The sequence below is a fragment of the Oncorhynchus nerka genome, linkage group LG26, assembly GCF_034236695.1.
Source record: "Oncorhynchus nerka isolate Pitt River linkage group LG26, Oner_Uvic_2.0, whole genome shotgun sequence".
NCBI classification, from domain to species: domain Eukaryota; kingdom Metazoa; phylum Chordata; class Actinopteri; order Salmoniformes; family Salmonidae; genus Oncorhynchus; species Oncorhynchus nerka.
Genome location: NC_088421.1, coordinates 4790476 through 4809469, shown reverse-complemented (window position 1 = coordinate 4809469; position 18994 = coordinate 4790476). Strand labels below are relative to the sequence as shown.

General features: G+C 42.4%; 2 protein-coding genes and 1 pseudogene across 2 annotated transcripts; 1 reads left to right on the top strand and 2 right to left on the bottom strand.

Moving 5' to 3' along the window:
- Positions 1-297: 297 nt before the first annotated feature.
- Positions 298-2949, bottom strand: LOC115110090 (zinc finger and SCAN domain-containing protein 31-like). Its single transcript, XM_029635440.2, has 2 exons — positions 2619-2949; positions 298-2426 (listed from the first exon to the last, which is right to left on the bottom strand). Exons 1-2 carry the CDS (start codon positions 2812-2814, stop codon positions 1237-1239), a joined length of 1386 nt encoding a protein of 461 aa, XP_029491300.1. The 5' UTR covers positions 2815-2949; the 3' UTR covers positions 298-1236.
- Positions 2950-3041: 92 nt separating this feature from the next.
- xab2 (XPA binding protein 2) lies at positions 3042-18102 on the top strand. The gene is made up of 19 exons (XM_029635428.2): positions 3042-3184; positions 4163-4311; positions 5218-5341; positions 5589-5786; positions 7463-7597; positions 7883-8047; positions 8356-8500; positions 8979-9130; positions 9676-9795; positions 9973-10104; positions 10539-10670; positions 11161-11274; positions 11566-11728; positions 12175-12365; positions 13683-13805; positions 14253-14424; positions 14724-14850; positions 15129-15238; positions 16515-18102. Exons 1-19 carry the CDS (start codon positions 3044-3046, stop codon positions 16580-16582), a joined length of 2661 nt encoding a protein of 886 aa, XP_029491288.1. The 5' UTR covers positions 3042-3043; the 3' UTR covers positions 16583-18102.
- LOC115110098 (cerebellin-1-like) lies at positions 6076-6770 on the bottom strand (annotated as a pseudogene).
- Positions 18103-18994: the final 892 nt, after the last annotated feature.

Genomic DNA, 18994 nt, shown 5'->3' with positions numbered 1-18994 from the left:
TGTTCGCTGCTCTGGCCCCCCAATGGTGGAACAAACTCCCTCACAACGCCAGGACAGCGGAGTCAATCACCACCTTCCGGAGACACCTGAAACCCCACCTCTTTAAGGAATACCTAGGATAGGATAAAGTAATCCTTCTCACCCCCCCCCCCCTTAAAAGATTTAGATGCACTATTGTAAAGTTGCAGTTCCACTGGATGTCATAAGGTGAACGCACCAATTTGTAAGTCGCTCTGGATAAGAGCATCTGCTAAATGACTTAAATGTAAATGTAAACATGGCCAAGATGTTCAAATGTTCATAAATGACCTGCAGGGTCCGTTCCAGGTCGTGTTTATTGCAATCGTGTTGCACAGATAATCAGATCTCACAAAGCCTGGTGAAGTGTTCCTATGTGTTTTAATCTTCCAAGATGTGCATCCCCATTAAAAAAAAAGAAGGAATGTCTGGAACAGCACCACCATATCAGAAACTCAAATGTCTTGCAAATGTTATATCTCACATGTCATATTTTTCAGCAATGCTATGTATTTTATGATGAGCTGCAGGCGAGAATGCAGCATTATGTGAATCTTCTTGTTTTGAACAGCAAGTTGAAGTTGTCAGTCAGTCTTGTTAATAGCTATCCAATAAAAAAAAATACATGATTGGTTTAAATCCTATCGCTTCTCATTGAATTTTAAATTCATGCCAAGTACTTTTTGAAGAATGTCCTCGGGTGAATTCAGTCATGTGTTCAGAACCTCACAGATAATAGTGTAGGTTCAGTCTGCAGCATCACAGTCAAAGGCCAAATGTACCATGGAAGTCTCTCAAATCACCAAGAGGAATGGAGAAAAGCCGAATAGCACACAAATGAATGACTAGCTGAGTTTGAGAAAAAAAATGCTAACTTCAGTTCGGGGGTTGGGTTTGTGTAGGCCTGGATTTGGGTTATGCCGGATCCATGCATCCTGCCAGCCAATTAAATGCATCCCACGGTGGATTTATGAAAATAAAATGAGCTTGGCTTTCAACAATTTACAGACTGTGACACTTTGGAAGCACGGGCACATAAATAACTTCTGTCTGCTATTTGCATTTGGTAAACTAATGGGTAATGGCTACTAACAAGTAATGGTAACTAATGCACTGATTCCATAATGCAATGCGTCTGTCCTAAAGGGCTGTTCTCCTGTCCAATGGCGGTTAGAATGCGCCTCAATCTTCTGATACCGTAACCCATACAAGGCATTGTCATGTTGTATTCTCCTTCTTGTTGTGAACACTCTTCATGTGCCTTCTTTGGGATTCAAGCGCTTTGAAGCGGGTACCGCAATCGGTGCACACATACGGTCGTTCCTCATTGTGCATTGTCTGGTGCTTATTCAGTGACGTTAACGTTGCAAAACATTTATAGCATTCAGAACACATATACGGTCTCTCCCCTGTGTGAACTCTCATATGCACTTTCAGGTTATCTCGTCTGTTAAAACCACGGTGGCAAACCGGGCAAGGAAACGGTTTGTCCCCTGTGTGAATCCTCCTATGCTTTGTCAGACAATCACTCGACCTGAAGCCTTTGCCACAGTCACTGCACCGATGGGGTCTTTCCCCTGTGTGAATCATCATGTGTCTTTTCAGATTACTAGTCCAGTTGAAACATTGACCACATAAGTGACAAAAAAGATTTTTCATGTGAGTTTGGAGATGCTCTATCAGAATTTCTTTGGACTCAAAGTGTTTTCCACAGACACCGCAAAGGCAATCTAGGCCTATATCCTCTGTGTGTTCTCGTGTATGTTTTATTAAAAAACTCACAGAGTTACATTTATTTCCACACACACCACACCAACAGGGAGTAGTAAGGCTTTGACTGTGTGGGTTCATATGGGATGACTCTGTGGATTTCCTTCCTTTTTTCCACATACCGGAGCTATGGCTTGTTATTTTCTGTGCTTTCTTTGATTTGAGTGGTGTAAACCTAATCCAAGGTTCTTTTTCCTCTTCATTGACAACTTCCCTGTATTTACTTGGGGTTGGAGAACAGACCGGATTTACTGCAGAGAGGAGCTGAGGTTCCCTGTTTGGTTCTAATGACATGTAGCCCTCTCCATCAGGTTCTGTTTTGATCGGTTCCGTTGAAGTGCTTGTTAGAGAGGCTCCCTGTCTATATTCCTCACTTTGGGTTTGGTAAAGATGTGAGGGCTGACATGAGTCCTCTTCCTGATCATAGTCATTTTTCACACAGTCACTAGAGCTAATTATGATAAAGTCATTATGAAACTCTTCCTCCTGACTGGTCCTATGTTGCTCCTGTTGTTCCGCCTTAATTTGAGTGGGCTCTGGGTCTTCTTGCCCCAGACTGGGGCTCCATTCCTGCTCACAGTGTTGCTGCTTAGTGGGAACCTCCTCTTCGAAGACAGTGAAAGAGAGCTGCTGGAGGTCTGGGGAGAAGGATTAAACAAAAAAGTAAAATCTGACATGAGACCATAATTACATTTACATGTATGCAACATAATGCAAAACGTGTCTTTCAGCAGGACATGTGTTTCGTGCTCAAATGTAATTTAAAAAAATATTTCCAATGTCGCATAATATTAATGTCAACAGGAAAAATATAATAGCTAGCGACAAACCTGTCCTTTGTAATTGTATCTCTTGTGGTTTGAGAACGATATCAAGCTGCCTCTGTAGACGGCGGTTCTCCTCCTTAGAACGATGCACTTCTTCCTGGTACTCTTCTATCGTTTTCTCAACAGCCCCAAATATCTCCTCAGCCGCTGCTGTTAAACGCTGGTTGAGAAACATTCTCAACAACTGTATTTTAGCCATTTTAGATTATCCAAGCAGACTACGCGGCTACGTGCGTTTGTGTTTGTCGACGTTTTGGTAACCTTTCACCTTTAGTTTTGTCCATGCACGAGCAATATCATATTTTCCAGTGTCGCGTCCTGCTGGGCTGGAGTGCTGACATACGAGGTTTTCTTCGTGACTAATGATTGGATAGTCTGTTGAGTGACCGTTATACTACCCAATGATATTTCCAAAAGGGGCGGGGTTTATGCTACGTTCTGAACACGTTGGCGGAGTCGGGAAGTTTAGTAACAATACATACATTTTGGGGTACTTTTCACTTCGGGCGTTAATTTTGATCTTAAAAACAAAAATGCCCTCTCTGAATGGGAAACCGGACGTCATGTTTGTAAGTTATTTCATGAATATTGATATTTTGTTGTGGAATTGTTCTCAGCATGCTGTCGTATGTCTGCGGCCTCCTCGAACTCGGATGTGTCGATTTGAATACCCGTTATATCTTTCTATATCTACGTTATATCTTTCTGACAATAACACTTATCTAGATTATTGTTCATTTAGATACTGTACAGGCTACCGTGTGTGACTTCACATTATATTGTAGTAGGCTGGACACATGCAATGTTTAACAATGTTTTTTCTGATAAAAGCGAGTTCATTTCATCCGCCGTTGAACCGTTTCATAATTTTACCGTGTGTTCCAGCTGCTTGCCGTAGCTTTGAAGTTATCACGAAAAAACAGGGCTTATTTTAGGGCATTTTTCGCCCTGCCAGCTCCTATTCGTTATATTGAGCACCGTAGCACCAATTTGCCCTACGAACGTTCTATTATTCACAGCCTATTGGTCCACGCCACATTGCCTGCTTTGCTACTGTAGTTAAAATGTAAACAACAACAACAACGTACTCATGGAACTCTGAGGTCGTCCCATTGTTTCCAATAGGGAAGTATAGGTATGTCTGTCTGTTTTGCCTAATATCTCGCAATGTGTATGTTCGATTTCTGATTTTTTTTCCCAAGTCGGACACCATTTTAAACAGGATCCTCTTCTCTTTCTAATTACTTAAGGGCGACACTCCAGTCAGAAGAGGCTCTGCCAACGTTCTATTCCATTCATTTGCTATGGGCTCGCGCTAGTGTTCCAGCTTAGAGTCAACGTTATTTTGGCATTTTTCAGCCTTGGGTGAATTTTGACTCGTTCTATTGTCCGGCCTACTTGTAGTCCTTTCTATCCTTCGAACAACGTTGCACTCGTTCTGAGAATAGTGCAGCGTTTTTTGAATGAGAGAAAGATGTCCAACGTTGTTCGAAGGAGAGAAGGCTTCCAGTTGACCGTTTTGCTGTGTTGTTGGTGGGCTTTTTCAGGAGGAAGATGACCTGCCTTATGAGGAGGAGATCATCAGGAATCCGTACTCGGTCAAGTGCTGGATGCGCTACATCGAGTTCAAACAGAATGGCGTCAAGTCCGTCCTCAACATGATCTATGAACGAGCTCTGAAAGAGCTACCTGGCAGGTAGAGGCAAAGTTTCTACATCTAGCTAGATGCAGTGTTTCCCAATCCTGGTCATGGGGACCCAAATGGTGGTGTGTATCGTTTTGTTTTTGCCCCAAAATACACCCCGCCCAGGGCCAGAATTGGAAAACACTGCTAAAGGTTCATGGAAAATACTGTGATGTCCCAGACTGTTTGTAGTCTGTCTGTGACTAGAGGATACCGATTATGATTTTTCAACGCCGATACCCATTATTGGAGGCCCAAAAAAGCGAATACCGATTAATCGGCTGATTTAAAAAAAAAAATTGAATAATAAAAAATTGTATTTGTAAGGACTATTACAACAATACTGAATGAACACTTATTTTACCTTAATATACATAATGCATCAATAAAATCAATTTAGCCTCAAGAAGATAATGAAACATGTTCAATTTGGTTTAAATAATGCAAAAACAAAGTGTTGGAGAAGAATGTAAAAGTGCAATATGTGCTATGTAAGAAAGCTAACGTTTCAGTTCCTTGCTCAGAACATGAGAACATATGGAAGCTGGGGGTTCCTTTTAACATGAGTCTTCAATATTCCCAGGTGTGTAGGTTTAGATTGTAGTTATTATAGGACTATTTCTCTCTATACCATTTGTATTTCATTAACCTTTGACTATTGGATGTTCTTATAGGCACTTTAGTATTGCCAGTGTAACAGTATAGCTTCCGTCCCTCTCCTCGCTCCTCCCTGGGTTCGAACCAGCAACACAATGACAACAGCCACCACATCGAAGCAGCGTTACCCATGCAGAGCAAGGGAAACAACCACCCCAAGGCTCAGAGCGAGTGAAGTTTGAAACGCTATTAGCGCGCGCTAACTAAATAACTAAATGTCATGACTGTGTGTTCACGGATTGTTCATACGTGACCTTGCAGTTACAAGTTATGGTACAACTACCTGAGAGAGAGACGGAAACAGGTCAAAGGGAAGTGCATCACGGAGCCATCCTACGAGGAGATCAACAACTGCCATGAAAGAGCACTGGTTTTCATGCACAAGGTAGGCAAATGCTTATATAAATTGATTTGATTTTTTATTTTATTATGTCCTGTTGTCTATCCATTGTGAAGAGAAAATACTCACACAAACTCTGAGGAATATCATTGTCCATTCATTGGCACAGACTATCACAGAGTACATTTATGTGTGTGAGAGTATTTTTAAAAAAAACTTGGAAGTAGATTTTGTCGTCTGAGATTGTAGGAATAGCATCCCACATAACTTGTTCTTCCCGTGGCTGTCCTAGATGCCGAGGATCTGGCTGGACTACTGCCAGTTCCTGGTGGCTCAGTGTAAGATCACCAGGAGCAGACGCACGTTTGACCGAGCACTCCGAGCCCTGCCCGTCACTCAGCACCCTCGCATCTGGCCCCTGTACCTCCGCTTTGCCCGGAACCTACCCCTGCCTGAGACCGCCATCCGTGTCTATCGCAGGTACCTCAAGGTAAGAGGACATTTCTAGAAGATTTGCTCCTCTGTGATTGAACTACAACCAAAGCTGAAACAACTGAAGCCTCTCTTTATGGAAGATAGTCACAGGATAAATCAAAATTCACATGAATAAACACTATTTAATTTCAACCATGGTGATAAGAATGTGTCCTGGTTATGAGATTATAACAACACCAACCACACATCACATCGGAAACCGACAAGATATCACGCAGCATAAAAGGTAGGCCTGGAATAGATGAGTGCTACCAATAAATGTGTGAAAGCAGGCTATGTGCCGCTCACACTTGGCTGAGCAGAAAACTATTAAAGGAAGTGTGAGAAGGCCCCACATGTGCATTGGCCCTTGGGCGTATGTAGACCTGATCTCCCACCTCCAGCTGTAGTGTGACTGCGTCACCCCTGTTATCTGCTGTATCAGTACTAGACTTGGGGTCAGATCGAATAGACATACACTCTCCATTCTTGAACAGGGATGTGTGGGAGTCTTCAGATGAAAGCATGAAAGAAGAAGCTGAAGTATTAGACCCCTCTTACAGGGGCTGCAAACACTCCTGTTTCGGGGGCTTTAGGCGTTGCCGATGTTAGTGATGACCTTGCTGTAGGTCAGGTTAGTGTCTTTGCTGAAAGGCCCTAATTTTCCAGTCTCTCTCAGGACAGTGGAGAAGAGCACCTTTGTCTTCTCTTTATTTCTCAGCTCCTCGAGCTGACTCTCGATGACTTTTAGCTTGGTTTCCATGGCTCCTAGTTTTTCCCATTGCGGTTTGCAGTTTTTTCCACGGTGGTTTGCAGTTTTTTCCACTGTGGTTTTCAGTTTCTCCTTCATGACTCCGAATTCTGTAATTAGAGTCAACATGTAGCATGAGTTCTGCAGTTCTGTAGTGCATTCCACCTTATGTTCAGTCATTGGGGTGTTCTCCCGTGCAATTGACAGACAGCAGCTCAGAGACGCCATCAGAAATGCTGTAGCCTTCATCCTTCCCCTGGGTTCTGATACCTCTGAGTAAACCGTATTGGTTCTGAGTAGGCCTAACCTGTTTTTATTCCAGAGTTTTCACAGCTTCTTTTTATACAGCCAGGTTTTGACGCGATCCAGTAGACTGGAAGTTAGTCCTTGTAATGTTGGTTTTATCGTTCTTTATTCAAACTTATTAGTCCGTAAATCAGACTGTCTGTGATTTTGTACCTAGATTGTGCTGTTCTGGCATGGACAAAGCTTACTTACTGGCCCTGTCCCTAGAGTTGCTGAACGTGTGATAACATTGCAGCGATGGTAGCTTTGTGTGTGTTATCTCCAAATCATATATCATTAGAAATTTGGGTCAGGAGACCTCTGACCTCCTAGGGTTCATATTGGAATGAACTCTATACTTTATTCCTGATAACCCTAGATATTTCTTTAGTCCTTGTAATTATGTGAAGGAATGGACAGGACAATATACATGCGTTCAAAGGATTTTCTCTCGGCTTAATGCATTTTCTAGTCTTTCACACAAGCAGCAGTGTGATATTCCAGAGTTATTAGATAAATGGTTGATTAAGAAAGCCACATTTATATATTGGTTGTCAAGTAAGTTCTACTGTGCCAAAAGTCTATATTTCTCAAAATGACAGTTATTTCTGCAACAGCCCCCTGGATTTGACTCTCTTCCCCCTCTTTCTCTGCAGCTGTCCCCAGAGAATGCAGAGGAGTACATAGATTATCTGCGTTCCTGCAGCAAGCTGGATGAAGCAGCAGTGCGACTGGCAGCCGTTGTCAACGATGAGAGCTTTGTGTCCAAGGAGGGCAAGTCTAACTACCAGGTAAGACCACGTCTGGCTCATCCTCCTTATCCCCATGTTGTTGTGTGGTTGATATCTAACGTTATCCCCATGTCGTGTGGTTGATATCTAACGTTGTTGTGTGGTTGATAGCTAACGTTATCCCCATGTTGTTGTGTGGTTGATATCTAACGTTATCCCCATGTTGTTGTGTGGTTGACATCTAACGTTATCCACATGTTGTTGTGTGGTTGACATCTAACGTTATCCCCATGTCGTGTGGTTGATATCTAACGTTATCCCCATGTTGTTGTTGATATCTAACAGCTATGGCACGAGCTGTGTGACCTGATCTCTCAGAACCCAGACAAGGTGAACTCTCTGAATGTTGGGGCCATCATCCGTGGAGGCCTCACTCGTTTCACAGACCAGCTGGGCAAACTCTGGTGCTCCCTGGCTGACTACTACATCCGCAGTGGACATTTTGAAAAGGTACTGGTCTGGATTGATGCATCCCAAATGGCACCCTATTCCCTTTGTAGTGCACTACTTTTGACCAGAGTCCTATAGACAATATCACCTTTATAACTCACCACCATAACCTTGTCATAATATATATAATGTAATAAATACATAATATTTATTTGACATGTTTTGACTAGCTATCATGCACGTTATGAAGCTTTACGACGTTGTTATGTAGTTCAAATCAAATGTTACCAAATATATTCACTGTTTTTGGGATGCACACACACACTCACACAGACTAATTTGAATGCTTGTGTGTTGTGGCTCACCAGGCTCGTGATGTGTATGAGGAGGCCATTTTGACGGTGGTGACGGTGAGAGATTTCACCCAGGTGTTCGACAGCTACGCCCAGTTTGAGGAGAGCATGATCGCTGCCAAGATGGAGACTACCTCCGAGCTGGGGAAAGATGAAGAAGGTGGGCGCATCTTAATATTCTAAAGGGATGTCACTCTCCTTGTCTCCTGCTCGGATCTCAAGTAACTGTATAAAGGGAGATCGATTCCTTACCTAGGTATCCATGTTACTGTTTTTCTAATCCTGGCTGGTACTTTGAGTAAAAAAAATCTAATTAAATCAAGTGTTATTTGTCACGTACACAGTTTACAGCCGGTATAAAAGGTGCAGGGAAATGCCGGTGCGCTGGTTCCTTCAACATAACACGTAAATGTAACCGAAGGAGAGTAGTCTTGGGAAGCCAAGCCATTTTAGAGTATTGAGATGCACCCAGTGTATCTGGATTGTGGAGTATCACAATCTCTTGCGAAAAATAGATTTGATCTCAACAAGAATAACCTGTGAAAATAAAGATTACACGGGGGGGGGGGGAATCACAGCCGTAAGTGAATGCTTTGCCTTTGTCATCGTGCTCAACTCGTGTTCCCTTTCCCCCTAAGAGGACATAGACCTGGAGCTGCGTCTGGCCCGCTTTGAGCAGCTGATCGCCCGCAGGCCCCTCCTGCTGAACAGTGTGCTGCTCAGACAGAACCCCCACAACGTCCACGAGTGGCATAAGAGGGTCAAACTGTACGAGGGGAAACCACGACAGGTAGCAGAAACCAGAAGTGGGCACATAGTAGGAGTGCTGATCCAGGATCAGTTTCACCTTTTAGATCATACTGAATATGATTATATGAACAGACGGGACCAGATCCTAGATCAGCACTCCTACTCTGAGACCCTTTGTGAATACAGGCCCTGAGCTCTTAGCCCTAGTCTGACTCGGTGTCATCTCCTTGGCTCTGTCTCTAATACCCATTTTATACTACTGAACTGAGGTGTACTGCGCTGGCCTGGTTCTGCATCCACTGTTCTAGCTGGAACCGTGAGGTGAAATGAAAATATCTGAGCCAGCGCAGTACGGTTCAGGTCGGCATTATAATGTAAAAAGGGTTTGAGAAAACCCTGAAAAACAGTTCTTTACCGAGCTAGTTGACATCTGTGTTATTGGTAGAGAGTAGCGATTAATGCATGTTTACAGATTTCACATTTATAATGGTTTCTTAGTCTTTCTAGCTGGCAATAGGTACCTTGCATGCTCTTCCTCACACACATGTACAGTGTATAGAAGGTGTGTCTTAACCTCTTTTTCAGATCATCAACACCTACACCGAGGCAGTTCAGACTGTGGACCCTATGAAGGCTACAGGGAAACCCAGCTCTCTCTGGGTCTCCTTCGCCAAGTTCTACGAGGAGAACGAGCAGCTGGACGACGTGAGTCTCAAACTAAGGTTTCCCCATCCCACGTGGGTTGAAATCGTACTTCAAGTGTTCGTTTGAGCCTTACCCAGGTCTTCTCCCTACTTAGGGTGACAACAACATAGATTTAATCCTTCAACCCAAGAGGAAGTTTTTTTTTAATGTTCTTTTTCCACTTTTCCCAACCATCAGGCGCGGACCATCTTTGAGAAAGCCACCAAGGTGAACTACAAGCAGGTTGACGACCTGGCTGGCGTGTGGTGTGAATACGGGGAGATGGAGCTACGCCATGAGAACTACGAACAGGCGCTACGTATACTGAGGGTGAGACGGAAACACAGGCACAACAAATACTGACCCACTATCTGTCACACACTCCAAAGACACTTACATTTGTACTTTTCTGTCATCCAGAATGATTTCTTATGCGTTTTAAACTGCTTAACATTGCTGTGTGGGCAGCTGATCTGTACTTGCGTTTTTAATCTATCTATTTAATAACTTCAGTCAATGAATACCCTCATCTAATCTCAAATTCTATGATGCAGACTGCTCTTCTCAGAGTTTCAAATATTCTGTCTATAGATGCACATTTTTGTATTTATTTTTATTTAACCCTTATTTTACACGGTAAGTTGACTGAGAGCACATTCTCATTTACAGCAACGAGCCGGGGAATAGTTACAGGGGGGATGAATAAGTACTGGATGCATGTCTGTGTAAATATCCCTTGACTTTCTCTCTTTCCAATTGTGTAGAAAGCAACTGCCATCCCGTCCAAGAAGGCGGAGTACTTTGACGTGTCAGAGCCGGTGCAGAACAGAGTGTACAAGTCTCTGAAGGTCTGGTCCATGCTGGCTGACCTGGAGGAGAGTATGGGAACCTTCCAGGTACTTTCTTCATAATTCCCTCTCAGGTATCTGTCTTCGTTGTGTTTCAGTTGCACTGCTTTAGAAAAGAAAGAAGGTAGCTTTGATGCAACACATCTAAGACTGCGTTTACACAGCCAGCCCAAATCGGATCTTTTGCCCCATTGTTGGCAAAAGATCTGATCTTATTGGTCAAAATATCAAAATGGGGCTACCTGTGTATACGCAGCCTAACAATAGTCAACCAACATTTCGGCAGCAAGTACCATGGTTTCTGGATTGGATTGATTAACATTATTTAGGTTTATACGGTTGCCGTATTCCATGAGCTCTTCTTTCAGATTAAATCATGTTAGAATAGGAGAAACTGAAATGCATCTTGTGCATAGTGATGACCCAGTTTTAGGGAGCAAACAACGAAACAACCAAAATGTGTTACAACGACGCATGTAATGACCATATGATTTTACTAACAACCCTGCCTTTTGTCTTGGTCGTTTCTCCCCGTCAGTCCACCAAGGCGGTGTACGACCGCATCATTGACCTGCGCATAGCCACGCCCCAGATAATCATCAACTACGCCATGTTCCTGGAGGAGCACAACTACTTTGAGGAGAGCTTCAAGGTGATAGCGCCCACCTGCCCTGCTGCACACATCTCACTAGCCTGAACCCAGTTCAGTTGTGCTGTCTTGACAACTCTTATGGTCATTATCACGATGTCTGAACTGGGACCAGTCTAACGTTTCACAGCCTATCATATCAACACTAACTTATACTACATTCAAACTGGGTCGTGTTCAGGGCAGAGTACCCTACTGAACAAGACCCTGACCGTGCCTACACCCTTAAAACTACAGCATTTCGATCAGTTGTTAAATCCCCTGTTGCTGACGGTCTCCATGCGCTCTCTACAGGCGTACGAGCGCGGCATCGCCCTCTTCAGGTGGCCCAACGTCTATGACATCTGGAACACCTACCTCACCAAGTTCATCGACCGCTACGGGGGCAAGAAGCTGGAGAGGGCCCGGGACCTGTTTGAGCAAGCGCTGGATGGCTGTCCAGCCAAGTTCGCCAAGAGTAAGGGACTTTGTTATCTTTCTGTCACTTCTGTACGTTTTTCTGTCTTAACGCATGTTTGTGACGTGTTGCATGTCTGTCGAAGTATGATGCAAAAATAATTTCCTGACTGATAAAACAAAGTCATCATCACAGTTGCTTTTTAGCTACTGAGAAGCACCTAGGAAAGTACTGTCCTTTTCACACTACCAAGACAAGCTGGCCTGGTTACACATCCACAACATTTGCAGAAACCGTGCTGGGAATGACAGATGTTAAAATACCATGACCGAGCCAGCTCCGTACGGTTCAGGTTGGCATGATAGTATGAAAAGGGTGTTCCATGTATCTTTCAGTTTGCCGCTGGTATCCATTTGTAATAGTGGCCTCTTATTTATGTGGTACTGTCCCCCCCCCCCCCCAGCTACAGGAATGACGGGTGAAATATTTTCTGTTCTGGTTGACAGCCATTTACCTGCTGTACGCCAAACTGGAGGAGGAGTTTGGGTTGGCGCGTCATGCCATGGCGGTGTACGAAAGAGCCACGCAGGCGGTGGACAACACGGAGAGGCATCACATGTTCAACATCTACATCAAGAGGGCTGCAGAGATCTACGGCGTCACCTACACCAGAGCTATCTACCAGAAAGCCATCGAGGTAAGAGTGTAGGGGCGCACACACAGGTGCATCTCAATAGTCTAAATCAGGGCCTACGGGTGGTTTGAGTAAAAAAAGAGACTCTTCAAAGTAGCCACCCTTTGCCTTGATAGTTTTGCGCTCTCCTGGCTTCTCTCAAGCAGCTTCATGAGGTAGTCACTTGGAATGCATTTCAATTAACAGGTGTGCCTTAAGTTCATTTGTGGAATTTATTTCCTTAATGCATTTGAGCCAGTCAGTTGTGTTGTGACAAGGTAGGGGTGGTATACAGAAGATAACCCTATTTGGTCAAAGACCAAGTCCATATTATGGCAAGAACAGCTAAAATAAGCAAAGAGAAACGACAGTCCATCATTACTTGAAGACATGAAGGTCAGTCAATTCAGAAAATTTCAAAAACTTTGAAAGTTTCTTCAAGTCCAGTTGCAAAAACCAAGCGCTATGATGAAACTGGCTCTCATGAGGACCGTCACAGAAAAGGAAGACCCAGAGTTACCTCTGCTGCAGAGGATAAGTGAATGAGAGTTAACTGCACCTCAGATTGCAGCCCAAATAAATGCTTCACAGAGTTCAAGTAACAGACACATCTCAACATCAACTGTTCAGAGGAGACTGCGTGAATCATGCCTTCATGGTCAAATTTCTGTAAAGAAACCTTCAAGTGTTGGAAAAGCATTCCTCATGAAGCTGGTTGAGAGAATGCGAAGAGTGTGCAAAGCTGTCATCAAGGCAACGGGTGGCTACTTTGAAGAATCTCAAATATAAAATATTTTGATTGGTTTCACACTTTTTTGGTTACTACATGATTCCATATGCGTTATTTCATAGTTTAATGTTTTGACTGTTATTCTACAATGTAGGAAATAGTACAAATAAAGAAAAACCCTTGGATGAGTAGGTGTGTCCAAACTTAAATATATATATTTTTTTGGGGGACAGAAAAACTCAATATACTTTCAAATGACTAAAACCAAATAGAAATGTTGTGAAAATGATACGGGACCTACATTCATACTGTTTCTTGACTGTCTCCAGCATGCTAATAATCACTGAAATGAAAGCTAGACAGTCAGTGAGCATTAAACATTTTCCAAAAGATGGATATTGGAAAATGTTTTGCTAATTCTGACAGCGAAAAAGATAACACATTTTCAGTGCGGCCCTCCGGACCTCGTTGAAGAACGAATGCAGCCCCCATGGCAAAATTAGTTAGACACCCCTAAATTTATCACGTGATTTTTATTCATTGTTATGCCGTATATGGTTATGCAGCTGATATATTCCAATATATAATATCATATGTTGTTTTTCTTCCAGGTGCTTCCAGACGAACACTCCAGGGACATGTGTCTGCGCTTCGCTGACATGGAGAGCAAATTGGGCGAGATCGACCGGGGACGAGCCATATACTCCTACTGCTCTCAGATCTGTGACCCAAGGGTGAGCTCTCACACTGACCCAGGGTCCTGTTCATTAGTGCACATTAGAGCTGGGCAATATGGACAAAAATCCGTATCGCGATAAATTGCCTGAATTGATGCGATAACAATACATTTTGTGATACGCTTAGAACATTAATGTGCTACCACTACTACTAGTTTGATAGTTGTAGCCATCAATTGTGCCATTAACAATCACTCAGCAAACGTATTTAATTTCAAACTTCACATTTCTCTAGTGTAGGCTACTTATCGCAATGATTTTTGGTTTATCGTCCCAGCTGTAACGCACACCGTAGGAAAACGTTGCTGAACGGAAAGCAAGCTGTTCTTATTGGACAATCCACGTAGTCCTTCTCTGTTTCAGTCCTTTCCTCATTTTGGTGGAAACACAGGTTCGTGTTGAGTAGCGATAAAATGTTTCACTCCCTGTGTGTGTTTGTTTCAGATGACGGCCACGTTCTGGCAGACATGGAAGGAGTTTGAGATCCGCCATGGGAACGAAGACACTATCCGGGAAATGCTGAGGATCAAGCGTAGCGTCCAGGCCACGTACAACACACAGGTCAACTTCATGTCCTCACAGATGATGAAGGCCACCACCAACGCCACCGGCACCAGTAAGAACGCACGCACACACACACACGCGTGCATGCATGCATACACACATGCATACAACCATATACGCACACACACACACACAAAACACACACACCTTTGGTCTCCAATGATGGCACAACCTTATCAAGCATTAGATGTTTTTCCTATAAGAGATTGATTAATCGATTAATCTCATATGTTGATTTTGAAGTGTCATTCTCACATCTGTAGATGTTTTTCATGAAAAACACAGGCCAGTTGGGGCTAGGTTAAGAGTTAGGGTTAGGGTATCTAACTCTGTTATTCTATGTGTGTGCAGTCTCAGATCTTGCCCCGGGCCAGATGGGGCTGGATGATATGAAGCTGTTGGAGCAGCAGGCCCAACTGCTGGCCGCCGAGGCTGAACAGGACAAACCCAAACTCAAAGAGAAGATCCTCTTCGTCAGGTCTGGCACCCCCCCACCCATTTAGCATCCTTTCTGTTGACCTCTGAAACCGCCAACTGCAGACCAGGGCCCGTATCAGAATAGGAGTGCTGATCTAAAATGTAATATCATAATGAATAAGATAATATGGACAGATCCTAGATCAGTAATCCTACTATGAGACGTTTTGTGGATACGGGCCCAGGAAGAGACCAGTAATTTAATATAAATACAACAATGTAGAAGTGGTTCAATACTGGTCTTAACCACTGTGTGTCATTGTGAATCTGTTTGTTTAGGAGTGACACATCACGCAGCGAGCTGGCTGAACTGGCCAAACAAGCCAACCCTGATGAAATTGATATTGATGATGAGGATGAGGATGGTGATGAAGACCAGGGCCCTGAGGGTAAGTTACAACACCACTGGGGGGCTGTTGAGCAGGGAGCAATGCTACAGAACATTCACATAGAAGTGGATTGTGTAGATACAGAAAATGATTCTGTCATAGACTATAGAACCATGCCAACCTTATACCTCACATTTCTATCTGCAATGTTTTGAATGTTTCACATGATTGAACGTTTCAGCTGTTTTCTTGAAAACCCTAATAATAATATTTAAAAAATAATAATAATACACACACACACACACACACACAGTACCAGTCAAAAGTTTGGACACATTCAGTTTTCTTTATTTGTACTATTTTCTACATTGTAGAATAATAGTGAAGACATCAAACTATGAAATAACACATATGGAATCATGTAGTAAGCCAAAAAGTGAATTTATATTTATATTTGAGATTCTTCAAAGTAACCACACTTTTCCTCGATGACAGCTTTGCACACTCTTCGCATTCTCTCAACCAGCTTCATGAGGTAGTCACCTGGAATGCATTTCAATTAACAGTGTGCCTTGTTAAAAGTTATTTTGTGGAATGTCTTTCCTTAATGCATTTAAGCCAATCAGTTGTGTTGTGACATGGTAGGGATGGTATACAGAAGATAGCCCTATTTGGTAAAAGACCAAGTCCATAATATGGCAAGAACAGCTCAAATAAGCAAAGAGAAACGACAGTCCATCATTACTTTAAGACATGAAGGTCAGTCAATCTGGAAAAGTTCAAGAACTTTGAAAGTTTCTTCAAGTGCAGTTGTAAAAACCATCAAGCGTAATGATGAAACTGGCTCTCATGAGGACCGCCACAGGAAAGGAAAACCCATAATTACCTTTGCTGCAGAGGATAAGTTAGTTAGCGTTACCAGCCTCAGAAATTGCAGCCTAAATAAATGCTTCACAGAGTTCAAGTAACAGACACATCTCAACATCAACTGTTCAGAGCAGACTGTGTGAATTAGGCCTTCATGGTTGAATTGTTGCGAAGAAACCACTACTAAAGGAAAACCAATAAGAAAAAGAGACTTGCTTGGGCCAAGAAACACGAGCAATGGACATTAGACCAGTGGAAATCTCTCCTTTTGGTCTGATGAGTCCAAAATTGAGATTTTTGGTTCCAACCGCCGTGTCTTTGTGAGTCGCAGAGTCGATGAACAGATTATCTCTGCATGTGTGGTTCCCACAGTGAAGCATGGAGGAGGTGGTGTCATGGGGCTTTCCTGGTGACACTGCATGGTGGTTATGTAAATGTGTGTTTTCATTATGTTTGTCTCTCCCTCCAGAGGTGCAGCTGGAACAGAAGAGCGTCCCCACCGCTGTCTTTGGAGGGCTGAAAGAAGGAGAAGATTGAATACAGATATGACATCACTGACGAGCTCCCTGGTCCACGAATGGAGCCTTTTCAACCCCTGTAAAATGTATGATGAGAATAGATTGTATGGAATGTGAACTTTGTCATTGATCTTTTCTTTGTTGTTGACTGTAAGGGTTCTTGCTCTACATTCATAGATTGTCAAGTCTGCACCAGATCTGTTAATAAAAATCAGATTTATGAATAGAATTGAAATGCTCCTTTCTAAAAACAATATAAATGCTCATTTTCGTTTTAAACATGAGGACCAAGGCACACTTCAAAGATAACATGTTTAAATTACGATGGCATGTTCAATAGAACAAAATTGTTAAAACCTCTGACATGTTTTGGCATGACTTTAGTCAGGTAGTTTTTATGATTTTGTTCTATTGAACATGCTACAGTATCATAATAAAGAGTGCCTTGGTCCTCAAATTAACCCTTTAACCAAAGAGCGCCTTCAACCTACAAAGATCTACTAGTAGTGTATACTAGCAGCACTTTTTATCATTCTTTCTACAAATTCTCCTTGATGTAGTGATGCATTAAAGCAAAACTAGCATTGGTAGCACTGTGGCACTTTTCCTACAGTTGAAATCACTGTTTGCTACAGTATTGTATGTCTTGGCATTGCAATTATTTCAACCTGCATGACATTGAGCCTGTTCACAATGGTTCTATGAATTTGATGTGTAAACTGCTGACATAACTCTTACTGTAAGTCCAACACCATGACTGACCGGGTCTGTGCAGCAGTGCTTTGCTTCAGAAAGACAAAGGGGAGTTTCCTGCCCTAGAAAAACAGGGAGTAGTTATGCTGGGTGAATAGGGAATATTTCATTGATACTGGAGCTGGGAGTTGTAAGTAACAAGAGACTCATTTTACAGCCTTGTCATGCTCCCAGGCTTATTGTTTTTGATTTTAAAAACTAGCACTCACACTAGCTGGAATTCAACAATTCTTAGGAATTAGGAACGTGGCATCCTATATTGGATCTGAGCAGTATGTTGTGTATTATAGCCTGAAGTTATATAATTTACACTTCCACTTTAACTAACCCTTAAACCAGTTTTTTACTGATTTGTTTGTATTGTTATGAAGGGAAATTAATAACCCTAGAACAGGAAAATAAATAGGCCTAGCATTCTCTTCTATCCAGTGGTGTAAAGTACTTAAAGTAAAAATACTTTAAAGTACTACTTAAGTAGTTTTTGGGGGTATCTGTACTTTACTATTTATATTTTTGACTACTTTTACTCCACTACATTCCTAAAGAAAATAATGTACTTTTTACTCCTTACATTTGCCCTGACACCCAAAAGTACTCGTACATTTTTAATGCTTAGCAGGACAAGAAAATTGTCTAATTCACACACTTATCAAGAGAACATCCCTGGTCATCCTTACTGCCTCTGATCTGGCAGACTCACAAAACACCAATGCTTCCTTTGTAAATGATGTCTGAGTGTTGAATTGTGACTCCGGCTAGCCGTCAATAAAAAATACAATTGTGTCATCTGGTTTCTTAATATAAGAAATGTAATTAATATTTTACTGTGTGACTTTTACTTTAGTTATTTTCTTTTAATTATGGTATCTCTACTTTTACTCAAGTATGAAAATGTACTTTTTTCACCACTGCTTCCATCTCCTGTTTTAAGTGATCGGTTAGTTATTCAGAGAAAGGAATCACCCTGGAACGGAAAAGAAATAGGCCTTAGCGTTCTTCTCTTCCATAATTAGATGAAAATAGTTGAGAGGTAATCCTCTCACAGGCTGCGTCCCTAATGACACCCTTTTCCCTACATAGTGTATTACTTTTGATCAGAGCCTTATGGGCCCTGGTCGAAAGTAGTGCACTATCTAAGGAATAGAGATCCATTTGGGACATAGTCACAATGTTACTGCTGAGAGAGCTCTTGGAACTTTCAAGGCCATCATGTGATGTGATTGGGAGATCTGTGTGCCTGCTGAGAATTCTGTGTTTTCTGTGTGGTTTGCAAAGCTTGAGCGTTGAAAGGAAAGTGGAAAGAAAAGAAATCAAGGCCTAGGCTCCTATTTCACATGTTTATTTTAGTACAATTTGGGGGTTTGTGGCAGTCCATGTGTTTTATTTTGATAGAAGTTGCTTATAATTTGGTGGGCTACTTTTTGTTCAAAACCACACAGAGTAGGCCTACTTGAGACCTGTGATAAAAATGCCTACATTGCATTATCATTTATGGCACCTAGGCCATTTATGCACCTGTTTAATTAAAACGTATAGGCCTACAATGCATCATTGTTTGCGTTTTCTTTTACCTGTATGGTAGGTTTCATGGTCAGAAGACAATATTTGGAGACAAGTGTATGGAAACCTCCTTTGGGCTATTTGCTCAATTCAACACGGCAGGTTTCACCCACCTAAT

Bases quoted from the DNA above. Each gene is read 5' to 3' on its own strand.
- xab2 (XM_029635428.2), top strand. From the start codon at position 3,044: ATGCTACGTTCTGAACACGTTGGCGGAGTCGGGAAGTTTAGTAACAAT. The intron at 5,787-7,462 runs GTAAGAGGACAT...CTTTCTCTGCAG, and splicing joins TCTATCGCAGGTACCTCAAG to CTGTCCCCAGAGAATGCAGA. The intron at 9,131-9,675 runs GTAGCAGAAACC...CCTCTTTTTCAG, and splicing joins ACGAGGGGAAACCACGACAG to ATCATCAACACCTACACCGA.
- LOC115110090 (XM_029635440.2), bottom strand. From the start codon at position 2,814: ATGGCTAAAATACAGTTGTTGAGAATGTTTCTCAACCAGCGTTTAACA. The intron at 2,427-2,618 runs GTTTGTCGCTAG...CCTTCTCCCCAG, and splicing joins GATACAATTACAAAGGACAG to ACCTCCAGCAGCTCTCTTTC.